This window comes from Panthera onca, chromosome C2 (assembly GCF_046562875.1).
Source record: "Panthera onca isolate mPanOnc1 chromosome C2, mPanOnc1 haplotype 2, whole genome shotgun sequence".
Lineage (NCBI taxonomy): Eukaryota > Metazoa > Chordata > Mammalia > Carnivora > Felidae > Panthera > Panthera onca.
In genome coordinates, this window is record NC_138347.1 from 29,349,295 (window position 1) to 29,362,246 (window position 12,952).

The 12,952-nt window shown below is 33.4% G+C and overlaps 1 protein-coding gene across 1 annotated transcript in view; it reads left to right on the forward strand.

The window, feature by feature from the left end:
* The window catches only part of ROBO2 (roundabout guidance receptor 2), a 1,697,359-nt gene that overhangs the window by 24,234 nt on the left and 1,660,173 nt on the right, over window positions 1-12,952 (forward strand). Inside the window, exon 2 of the mRNA XM_060640255.3 lies at window positions 270-389. Coding sequence (XP_060496238.1) covers window positions 281-389 — 109 coding nt within the window. The 5' untranslated portion in view covers window positions 270-280. The remainder of the gene's footprint in view (window positions 1-269; window positions 390-12,952) is intronic.

The following is a 12,952-nucleotide window of genomic DNA, read 5'->3' on the forward strand; positions in this document are numbered from 1 at the left end:
TTCACAGGTTTAATGGCTTATTTTGCAAAGTGCCATTGGAAAATATCATTTAGATACATGCTTGGAATATGAGGCTGAGGATGAACGAGTTCTCATATTAATCATCATTATGAGAATCCCAAAGAGACACGTGATTTTCAAATATATTTCCATCTGAGCATGATAGTTTTTAAATACACATTGCATATTAGATATGGGATTTGAATGGTAATACATTTTTAAGGTTGTAATTTATTATACTTTTCACACCCATCCCACTGAATATGCAGTTTAAAATGCAATGGCCAGAAGACAAGGAAGTGTTACCAGAAGGATGTGGACGTGGACTCCGAAACTGCTAATGATGACCGTGATCTTTTGGAGTCAGCAGGGGAATGGTCAAGGTCAAGGTAGGCGAGAGCATGTTTTAATATTTTGAGAGCTGGATATGAGTTTCACTTTACTTTGAAGTTATGTGAAGCTTTAGTTTGATGTTTTAAGTATTTGTTGCAGTCTTTCTCCAAGGTTTTTGTTAAAGTGTGTTATAATATTTCCAAATTAGTTAAGTTGAGCTAGAATTAGGTGTGAGTTGTTGTTATCCCATTTGAAGCGACTGCTAAAAAATTGGCTTTATTCTGTTGTAGTAGATTTTAGAGATACAGAAATGTTTGTGTGTGTGTGTATGTGTAACTTGACAAGACTGTATTAATTGAAGGTTTTATACTTTTTAAGAGAAGGTTTTGGATCTCTGTGCCTTTCCATAAGTGGTTTTTGTTTTAATTTTTAAATTTCAAGAACATATTCTCTAAAGGGTGTGATGTTCTTCAGAAATTAAGTGAAAAATTTGATGTTTCTCATTGCTTTGCCAAATGTATTTGGAAGAAATTAATGGTGGAGCAGAGTCCTGAGGTTGTGGTGCCCTGAAGTGTCATTCACAGAGTAGGAAAGGACCATAGAATTTCTAATACGGTTTTTCAGTGTACTGATTTGACAGTAGCTGTGTGGAGTGGTTTATGCCAAAACTAGTGTCTATGATATGTGTTTTGTGATAAATGTTGTATTATTTTTGGAGGTGTGATGCTGTTCAGACACAAATTGTAATTTAATGTTTTATGTGAAAAAAAGTCCTGACTCCCATGACATTCTTTTCCCTTGGAGGAGAATCCATTTTGACATTGTTTCTACTTTTGTTAAGACTTGAAATCTATGAGTAGGAAAGGTATACAGGCAGGTATATTACCCTAGATGAAATTGAAAGTGTATAGTGGTGTTGTATAATTGGAGTAGAGTTGTTGAGGTTTTGTTAGTCCTTCGGTTTCCAAAATAATCAATAAATATTGTGTATATGAAAGTAAATTTAATAAATCTTTCAAAAAGATGATTCAAAAAGGACATTGTTTGCTTACCATATGTAATTGCATTTAATTTATTTTTGAAGTGAAATAGAATGATGGTATTCAAAAATAGAAATGCATGTATGCGTCTTTGTGTGATAATAGGTATATACATACATACAGACAGACAATAAGTTTTAATAATGAAATAGGTTTTGATTTTAGAGTGTTTCTTTTATGCCATTAAGAATATAATTTAGTTCTCACTTTGTTTTTATTTTTTGATAAAAATAATGGAAGGAAATCGTATTTAATACACATAGTATTTTTTTTTTCACCAAAGATCTAAAACAAGAATGTGTAGGCAGCAGCTACATCACATTTCTTCTGGCTAAAAGAGTTGTTTATTCCTCTGGCAATGTGTCAGATCACTAAAATGCAGCAGGACAACTGTTTTTCTGCAATAGTGATCCAACAGTACATTTAGTATTACACAAGACTGCCAAAACCCTTTCAAAGGCGATCATTTCCAGGGATTATGGCTTTTCTTAATGGGTAATAGGTAAATATTGGATATTTAAAATGTTAGAGGAAAAGTAAGTATCATCTCTTTTATTTGTCCAAGCCTTTTATTCTTTCTTCAATATTGATTGCTTATATATTCTTTTCCTTGATAGTGACTGTCATGTGTAAAAAACACTCCCTGAAATCAATCCCATGCTTAGCTATACTGAAGCTTGTGATGATAAATGCAAGTTAAGTAATTTAGTTTTTTTTTAAAAGAATAAATTAAAATAGACAGTGATTCATGGGGCAAAACAACTTAATAGAAAGCATAATGGAATGCTTTAATTTTATGATTAAGGGATTTTTTGCTTCCTTTAGGTAGCTAGATTAAATGAAGGAAGTTTCATAGGCATGATAAGAAATCTTATGATTTCAAATACAACCCAAGCAGCATAGTATCATTTAGATCAATAAAGCTCATTAAATACTAATTTTTTTCATTGTTGGACATGCAATTACACAGAATTTAAATATAAAAGTTTTAAAATGAAAACTTTATATTACTGGATATATTTTTAAATAAAAATGTCATGGTACTTTACTATTGGTGAGAAATAATACAGTAAAATATATAAATGAAGTTTTCTTTACATTGAGTTTATAGCTTTGTCTTAAACTTTGATCTTTGGGACTTCCAGAGGTGTGATAACACATCAATGAAGTATGATTCTTATAGCAAATATGTGTGCAAAAGTAATAAAATTATTTTAACTTAAAGTTTCTTTAACTAAGAGATGAGAGCAAAACTACATTGCATTTACATACAAGCTCTCCATATTTATCATTAGATTATATGCTAATGATTTGTAAGCCATTGGGAAACTTGGATCTTCTTTCCCCATAAAAGCCATGTTAGAAATAGTAATTAAGTTGTGGGGACAGAAGACAAATATGTATATATTCTAGAATGTACATAAAGAATCATAATCAGCATTAATTCAACTGTGTGCAATCACCACTTACAACAAACATGCCATAGGAAATGCATCCTAAATTCTAAGTAAGAATGTTGGCTGGTGATCTCTCTAGGGGCATCATGTTCAAGTAAGAAGGAAGGAGTGGAGTATGGGCTCCAGTCAGGTAGTTGTCCCTTTTCAAGTTTTCATATCTCTCAAGAAAAGCATCTGCTTGACTCATCTATTTTCCTGACTTCTGACTTACAGAATAATCAGTGCATATCCTTGGAGTAGCATTCCCTGTCTTGCACTCTGCCCTCTTCTATGCTACTCAGGTGGTTCTTGCATTAGAAACTCCTTAGTAAATGAAAATAAAGCCAATCCTTAAGATAAAGTGGGATTTATGTGATTTTTAAAAAAGAAAATGAAGCAAGTAACATAATTGTTCAGGTTTACTTTGTCTTTAAAAGAACTATCACAGATGTTAGTACTAGAAATTGAGTGTTAGGTATGTGGGAGCTTTATGAACTATCTTTATAAATTTTCTGTAAATCTAAAACTATTCTAAAATAAAATGTTTATTAAAAAATTTAAAAAAAAACATTACCACAGATAGTTGTGAACATACACATTTCCAAACACACTACATTTACTTTTAGGGACAATCTAGATAAAACTGAACTGACATCTAATATGTATAGGTATAAAACATAACAGTTTTGGCCATGGGAAAGCTGACTGCCCAGAGGGACTGTACAGAGACATCAGGGAGCCCAACTTATTTACAGAATTCTAGGAGGTATAGGCAGCAGTTACTGTGTTTAGAGCTAAGAAATTAATTCTGAGCTCAACAATTTAGTTTCTTTCTTTCTACAACAATATGTTCAAGTAATGATATGAGATGTATATTAAGGTAAAGGTGTAATTTATATAAAAATTTAATAAAAGTCAGCCACTGAGATGCATGTGAATATAAAGGCAGGATGAAGCAGTTTGGAATTCTTGTTGAAAGTAAAGATATGATTAACAAGGTGAATTCTTGTTAAAAGTAAAGATATGATTTTGAATTTAAAAACAAAACATTCAGAAATGTTGTTTGACAGACCTTAAAAATATATTCCTATCTTAATGGCTTTAATAAAGGAGTGCTATTTTTTCTGGTACATAATAAGAATAAGAAGAAGAAGAATGGAGTGTGTATGCCACTCTGTTTCCAAAAACAAGTTTGTCATAGTTTTTGAATTAGTGCCATTTTCCTGATTTTTGTAAGCAATATAGGGTTTAAATATAGTACTATTTTATTATCATGAATATACAGAGCATTTTAATCAATTTAGTTTCCATGATTATTTATATGCTGAAATTCCATCTCTGATGCTATATGTAAGAAAGTTTGAAATTTTGAAGAAGCCAGTGGAGATCATGTAGCAAACTTAAACTTTGAGGGCAAATTGATTTCTGTTTCTTTCATGACCAGATTTTGGGTTAGACATTAAGCATTCAAAAAAATCTGATAACATTCAGCAATTATGATTTTTAGTTTCATGATCTCCCTTGTAAAATGCTATTTGAGATACAGGGCAAAATTTTAAAAAAACAAATCATTTGGTTGTCCTATTTTGCAAGTTGTTAAGGATGGATGGGTAGATGGATAGGTGGATGGAGGGATAGATATAGAGTTTTCTCTCCCATCTCTTTTTCTTTTTCCCTCTCTCCATTGAAATCTTTTCCGTGTGTGCCAAAGGCATTATTTTTTCCCCTCATTTTTTTGTTTCATTCATAAAAAGAAATTTAAGTGATTGTATACTTCTGTCAGTAAATGAAGATAGTATCCATTTTTGAGTGAAGATTTATAGCTACTGTTTTTCAATTAGAGTATAGCAGATCATATGATCTATGAGTTTTAATATCTTAGAATCATTACGAGTGAGAAATAATCACCTTGAAGGACCTTAATGCCACCAGAGTTTATGTTTTTCCAGGTTGCTTAGATAAATTGTTCTCATCTTATAATTGAATACTGTTTTAAGAGAAGTGAGCTCAAACATTTGGCAGTCAGTATTGAATGATGATTAGTTGTGTATGCCAGGAGACCTGACCTTAAAATATCATCAAGCTAAGTAGTGGTGAAATTGAACTCTGCTATCCAATAGAAGGCTTAATGTTTTGGCATTCCTTATCAAATGTAAAGAGTTTTCCTTTGTGCTAGTTAAGAATATATATGTGTGTATGTGTATAAGTTGGTCTGTAGCAGAATTATTTATGTCCAGTTTTAGTTTTTGATTTAAACTTCTTAATATATAAATGCAAATCCAATACTTAAAACTCCCATAAATATCCACCCCAACAACATTTAAATTCTAACAGCTTCTTGAAATTAACAACAACAAAAAGCTAGCCATTCTTAGACATTACATGCTATACACATTTCCCTAGATTAAAAATTCATATCATATGGTAAACAAAGTAGTTATTTAAGAACACAAATGGATTTACTTGAAAGAGAATAACATTCATTGAGATTTTGCCCTCAAAATTAAGATTTCTGAGAAAACTATGCATTTTAAATTCTTTCCAGACATCTGAAGGTTATATTCCTAAAAGATGTCAATGCATGTTCTTTTATGCAATGTGCTTGGGAGCCTGTGAAGTAAGGAAGGTGATGCCATAAATATCTAATTATAAAGACTTGTTGTGGAATACTCTCTTAAAAATATACTTTTTTTGTACATAAAGGGATTTCTCTTCACAACTTAGATTTGATTGTTTAAAATGAAATCATTGTATGGTATTTTGTTACAGTGTTTTAAGGTGATTTCCTAATCATCAAAGCCATTGCCATAGGAAAAAAATAGGGTTTAGTTGTAGAATATTTCATTTTTATGGGAGAAGAACATGGTAATTGATACCACTTTCTCCTAAAATTATATAGTATTATCTAATCTTTAGGTGGCATTCATTCACAATATTCTACAAAATACCCTAATCATGCACCATAATAAAGTGTGAGTTTTATTTACCATTTATTTTATTTAATTTGTTTTGTAAGGAAAATCTCATTTTAATTAGGGTCCTCCTAATCTCTAAAAACTGAATTTATTTAGGAAAAAATATTTTAAACACTGTTCCAAGTGATCTTAGCATTTTTTATTGAGCTTTAATGCTCTGTTTTTACGTGTTTCGGGACTGTGAGGGCACTTGGTTTAGAATTAAAATTTAATTTGGAGATTTTTGTTGTGTTTGGAATTTGTTATGGAATTTAACTTCAAGAAAATGTAGGTTTATTGGACATTATCTTCTATGGGATATACTAGCCTCATTTCTCTTCCCAGCCACGTGTGCGTGCATGTGTGTGCATGTGTGTGTGGGTGGGTGTGTTAAATTTAGAATAAAGAGGCCATAATAGCTGAAGATATAGAAAGAGGAATAGAAATGGTATAAATAGGGGAAAAAAGAGAAGAAGTGATAGAAGCAGGTATTAGAAATATATAAAGTAAGGTATTCTGAAATGTGCTAATAAAATTAAAATATAATGTGAATTAAAAAATTAATTTTAGTGAAATTTTAGTGGTACTTTACCTACCAAAAAATAGAAATAAAGTGGTAAGTAACTGATTAACCTGGCTCCTTCCTCAGGAAGGCACTTAGCCTACTCCACCTAACTTTATAGTCTCATGGTATGAAGTGTTAAATTGTGCTTTTAATGCAAGTTAAGTTTGTGTGTGTGTGTGTGTGTGTGTGTGTGTGTGTGTGTGTGTGTGTGTATGTACAAACTCCAGAACAAACAAACTAAAGAGCCTAGACAGTGGAGTCAAGAAATGCAAAATAGTCACATGTATGAGACTGTATGTCCTGGTCTTTGGCAGAAATTACTGCTTACTCTTAATTCTGTTTCTTTCTACCTCTTCAACCTATAATGCCACATATACCTGAGCACTTGAAAATCACTTCTCTGTCACTTATTATGTTTCCTTTAAAAGCTCATGAATTACACATGATTTTCAGAGTTGCCAACTTAGATTTCAAGAGACTTCAAAAAAATTAATCTGGCACCTTTCCATTATGAAGGTTGTACACAATGTTCACAAGCTAGTGCTGGTCTTTAACGGACATGTGCCTCATACATCAACAACTTTCTTCCCTTACTTTTTCTCAAGTTAGGAAGCACTGAGATTTCTATTTGGTCATGTCACATATTGATCTATTTATTAACCATAGTTTTATCAAAGCGTAAACTATTTTTGGTTTTTATAGTTAATTGTGTGTGACATAATAATTGAGATGCAATGTGTATTATGCTTTGTTCTTATGATGATTTTTTTAAACTTATTTTTCCTGCAGTAACTTCTAATTCTTATTTTCTGATCTTCCTTTCTCTTTTTTCTTTAGCTGCCTATCTTCCTTTTGTCCCTTAACTCAGATATCCCCTGTTCTGTCTCTGCCCAGATTCCACACTATTTTTTTTGATGTTGTTCTCTATAGTTTTCATAGGTCCCCATAACAACCCTATCAATATTTCTCAATATGCGCTATAATTGTTCATTTGTGTCTTTTCCTTATTTATAAGCTCCTTGATGGCTCAAACTATATAGGTATCTACTCAACAGAAGCTTATAAAGGATTTACCTTGAACCAGGAACTATTCTGGATGCTAGTGATAAAGTAGTTAAGAAAATTGACAAGCAGTCCTGCCATCTGGAGCTTGCATTCCCTCCATGGAGGGAGAGGGATGACAGACAACGAGCAACATAAATATGTTAAGTATGGTCGGGTTGATGGTGAAAAAGAATGCAGTGATGGGGAGCAGGGAATTCTGAGAAGTCAGTTTTTAATTGGATAGTCTGGAATGACCTCATGAAGAAGATGGTGATTGAAAGCCCAAGGTAGTTAGGGCCTGAGCCACACAGAGCAGTAAGTGTGTAAATCTTGAACAAGGTCATGCCTGGTGTTTTTTAGAACAGCAAAGAAACGAATGTGTCTAGAGCAAAGCACATGTGGTGGGGTTGGTAGGAGATCTGAGAGGTAACAGAACAGAGAGGAAGGGATATAGACTATGTAGAGTCTCACTTGCCATTTTAATGACTTTGGCTTTTGTTTGGAGTGAAGTGGGAAGCTATTGAAGGATTTTTAAATTTCTTTTTGGTAATTCATTTTGACTTTTCAGATTATACAGTGGTCGCTACTTAAGACTCAATAATTTTGCTTTATTATTCTTGCAGTCAAGTACAAACTAGTGTATTAAAGTAATGTTAAATTCTAATTTAAATTGATTAAAACAGGCTTTTATCTCTTTCTCTTTTCCATTACTGAATATCTTGTTTTTAATTAATTTGAAAGCTTTCTAGAATAGTGAGCCAATGAAAATTTAGCATAATGTATAACTTATTCTTCATTAGATTTAGGTACTTAATTGAAGATGCTAATTAGAAAAGACATTTGTTCTGTTGGAAGATGTTGATAAAACTGCTCCTGAATTACTATCACATAAATTGATACCATATTAAGTTGTATTTCTGGAATCTAAATGTAGACAGTGATAATAAGTTTTGACTCTAAGTAGATGTCTTTCATCTCTATGGTCAAGGATGCTTAAAAGTGAAAAAAACTTTCTGGATTCAAATCTGGGAACCAGGAATAACCGGAAGTGCTTTTGTTTCTTTGTTTCTTGGTGGAATTGTCTTCCTGGTAATGATGTGCCTACTTATACCAAACAAACATTTACTGTATTCTATCTTACCTTCTGGCTTTCTTGCCAAAATAGTGTTTGCTTGTTTTTTTTTTTTTTTTGAGAAAATTAAGCTTTACAATATAATGGGGAAATTCTGAGGCCACAGAATAATATAAAATTTAAAGATGAGTAGAAAGCCAGAAGATAAATAAGAGAGAAGAGTACAGAGGGGTAGAAGAGAAATAGTGTAAAAAAAATTAGTCAAAAAGATTAATATATGCATAGTGGTCAACAAGGCGATCAGAATAGAGTACCTACTACATGCCAGGCACTGGGGATATAGCAATGAAGGCAGAGACTCAAGTGGTTTTATAACCACAACATTATTGTAGTAGAAAGGGACAGGGAAAAAGGCACCCAAATATGCAACCTAATCAATGTTATGGAGGGCTATGAAGTACACTGCTATGAAGAAGATGAAATGTGATGGTGTAGTTGAATACAACTGGCATGTGGAGAGGCAGTGATTCAGCTATGGGAAGGTCAGAGAATTTTCTCTTTGAGGAGGTGATGCTTCATGTGAGATTGGAATGAAAAGACAAACTCATGTACTTCGCTGACCCCAGGTATTCCAATCAGAAGGAATAGCAAATATAAAAGTTCTAGAACAGAAATCAGCCTAATAGTTTTGTGTAGCACTGGCCAGTTTGGCTGGAATAAAGGAAAGGTATGGGAGAGACATGAGATTAAGAGCTGTAAGGGATGAGGATTTTGTAGTCAATGTTGAGATAGAAAACAAATCAATTGAAAGCTTTAATATAGATGGTGATATGATTAGATTTACTCTTAACACCGCTCCTTCCACCTGTAGTATGAAAGGTATATTATTGGTGAGGAATACAGTGGTGGGGGAACAAGGATTATTTAGTTGACCATTACACTTGTTCAGGGGAAGGATGATGGTGGTTGGGATTGTGATTGTAACAATTATGTTACTTAAAGTTGTAGCAATAAAGTTGTAAAATTGGTTGAATTTTGAAGTTGTTTTTAAGATAGACCCAGTGGAACTTACTGATCAAAAATTACATCAAGCATTTAAATGTAGATACATGGTTACAATCTTTTATTGAGATTGGGGAGGTTTGATAACATGGGGTAGACTCTAAGTGACAGATGTGTACATGGAGTCATGCATGTTATTTATTTTACTTTTCCCCCCTACATTAAATTGAGGTGTATTTTAGAATTCAAATGAATATATCCAGTAGGCAACAAGAAGATGACTTGGATAGAGATGTGAGTATGAAAATCATAGGCCTATAGATCATGTTTAATGTCATGTATCTAGGTCAAGCATTGATAAACTACTGCCCATGAACCAAATCCATTCTGCTGCCTGATTTGGCATGGACTATAAATATTTTTTACATTTTTAAATGTAAAATATAAACTATATAAAAGAAAGACTGTCTTGTGATAAGGACAGTTGCTCAGTTTTTCCTCTTGGCTCACAAAGCCTATCTTGTTTACTTTCTGTTATTTACAAAACATTTTGCTGATTTTTGGTGTAGATGAAACTGTAGAAAGAGAGCATTGATAAGCAAGAGGACATAATTGTGGAAATTAAAATTATGCCAAGTACAGCGTACGCTGTGGAAAATTTAAGTGTGGGTATAATAGATGGTAAGACTTTAAAACAACAATTTCATTATCAGCATGATCAGTGAAGACTTTTGTGGCAAAAAGAAAGTATCATCATCAGACCATTCAATGGATCATACAAGATGTGTTCTGTGTTCTGTGTCTGAGGAACTAAGAGAAGGTTAATACAGTTTGAACAAAGAAAGCAAATAGGAGGATGACGTCAGGTCTGTCTGGATATTTAAGGTAGGGCCAAATACTTCAGTCTATTTAAAGTATTAGAGAATGAAGAAGTCATTAAAGCATTCTGAAGGGGGAAGAGCAAATCATAGATGAGGAAAGAGACTACTTCGGGCATATGCACAGCCAGAATGAAAGGAATACAATATGGATGAGAGATTAACATTGTCCATTGGTATTAATGAAGACCCCAAGTAACCTTGGCAAAGGGAAGTTTGTACAAAGTGATAAAGGAGTGAATGGGATCAGGACCTAGGTGTTAGTTTTAGGGAAATTTTATTAATCTTCTCACTATGTAAAATATGTAGGTTGTCAAAATAAGGAACACCCGTGTTGTGTGTGTGTGTGTGTGTGTGTGTGTGTATGTGTTTTCTAACTTAGATTTGTGAATTCAAGTCCTGAAGATTGTGGTTTAATAAGTATAGAGTAAGCCATTATTTTTCTTTTTTCTTTTTAACTCTCCTGATGAATAGAATAGCAATCATGACTGATGATACTGAAACATTTTTCTGACACTTTGACTTTTTTATACCTTCATTATTTATGCGCATCCAGGAGGTTTTGCCCAAACCCCATGCAAATCTATAATTCAGTGCAGCTAAAATATGTTCTTCTGTCTGGTTTCCATGGTTCTTCACATAGAGTATGGCTTTCCCTGCTGGGGCCCTCCATGTAGCACCCCATGTTGTATGATAATTACCATACTGATCTATCACCCTTACTAGAGTGTGGCCTCTCAATGAGGCCTGAAATTTCATACTGTTCTTCTGAGATATAGTAATATTTATACTCAAATAATTAAACAAGTTCTTCTATTTTGAAAATAACATGTTTTCTAATTTGAATCTCAATTTATCCATTATACTGCTTAACTACTAAGTTATGTTATGAAAATAAATTTTAACTCTCTACAAATACCTTCAGATATAACGCTTACCATTTAAGATTAATGTGTGCTCAACATCTATAAGGATATTTCTTTCCATATAGTATTTATAGCCTCTATTGTTATTCTTAAAATGATTAATGTTTAGTTTGGAATAGTTCAACATGAGGATTGGAATGAGAAATAATTTACACAGTGATAGTCTTTTTTAATTTTTATATTTAAAATACTAATTATCAAAAGAAAAAAAAACTAGTGTCTTGTATTTGTTTTTACTTGCCTTCTGGATTGATTTCAAGTCATATTTTACAGTTTGGTGTGTCAATTTATATTTTGCTGAAATAATAGCACTGTCTTGGGATCCTTTTTTTCCTTAATATCTTTGTGCCATTCACCATGTATGCCTATTCCTTATTTCTCTTTCTTTGATATGTTTGGTGAGTCTTCTGTTTTGGGTTCTGTTGATTTATAATAGCTACTTTTCTTGGATATACATAGATATTCTTTCCCATTTTGCTTATGAATTTGCCTGAGAAGAATTTGTATGTTCCTTTTACCCATAGCTCCTCAGAAGTCACTTTTTTTTTTTTTTTTTTTTTTTTAAATTTTTTTTTTTTTCAACTTTTTTTAATTTATTTTTGGGACAGAGAGAGACAGAGCATGAACCGGGGAGGGGCAGAGAGAGAGGGAGACACAGAATCGGAAACAGGCTCCAGGCTCCGAGCCATCAGCCCAGAGCCTGACGCGGGGCTCGAACTCACGGACCGCGAGATCGTGACCTGGCTGAAGTCGGACGCTTAACCGACTGCGCCACCCAGGCGCCCCAGAAGTCACTTTTGATGATACTGATTTTACATGTCACCTGATATAAAGCTTCAAAGGCATGATGTTGATGACTTATGCTTTGACCTAGATTGAAATGTTGACTCAACATGGACTGATGGAAAGTGTTTCTTTTCTTCCGTTAAAAGTTACATCACCTTGGGGCGCCTGGGTGGCTCAGTCGGTTAAGTGGCCGACTTTGGCTCAGGTCATGATCTCGCGGTCCGTGAGTTCAAGCCCCGCGTCGGGCTCTGTGCTGACAGCTCAGAGCCTGGAGCCCGTTTCAGATTCTGTGTCTCCCTCTCTCTGACCCTCCCCCGTTCATGCTCTGTCTCTCTCTGTCTCAAAAATAAATAAACGTTAAAAAAAAAAAAAAGTTACATCACCTTAAAAACAAACAAACAGAAATGAAGATTTCGTTTTGGTGTCCTTGGTTGAAGTGTTCCCTTTCTCAACAAAATAGGTTTTGTTATCTAACTTTTGGTGTCAATGTTGAACACATAGGGTACTGGAAAACACTGCTGTGACAAACCACTGGAAAAAAAAATTCTGGTTTTTCTTCACATTCCAGAGCTAATGCTTCTGAAAGCTATTTAAATTCATTACAAATTATATTTGTTATTGCTATAGTTATTGTTGAAGTTGAACTTTCATTTGTAATCTGAATTTTATGTATAATGTGTTCTCATGTTTAATCATTTTTGTAGGCTAAATCATTTGTAAACAGACATAAGCAAATTGTAAACAAATGACTTGTCCTTGAGAAAGAGTTTCAGAGTGAAGGTACATGATGTATCAGGTAGGATCTATGTCAGTAGCTTTATCCATATATATGGAGGTGTGTGTGTGTGTGTGTGTGTGTGTGTGCATGTGCGTGCGTGTGTACTGTGTATCACCCAATTTCATCAAAAAGATTATT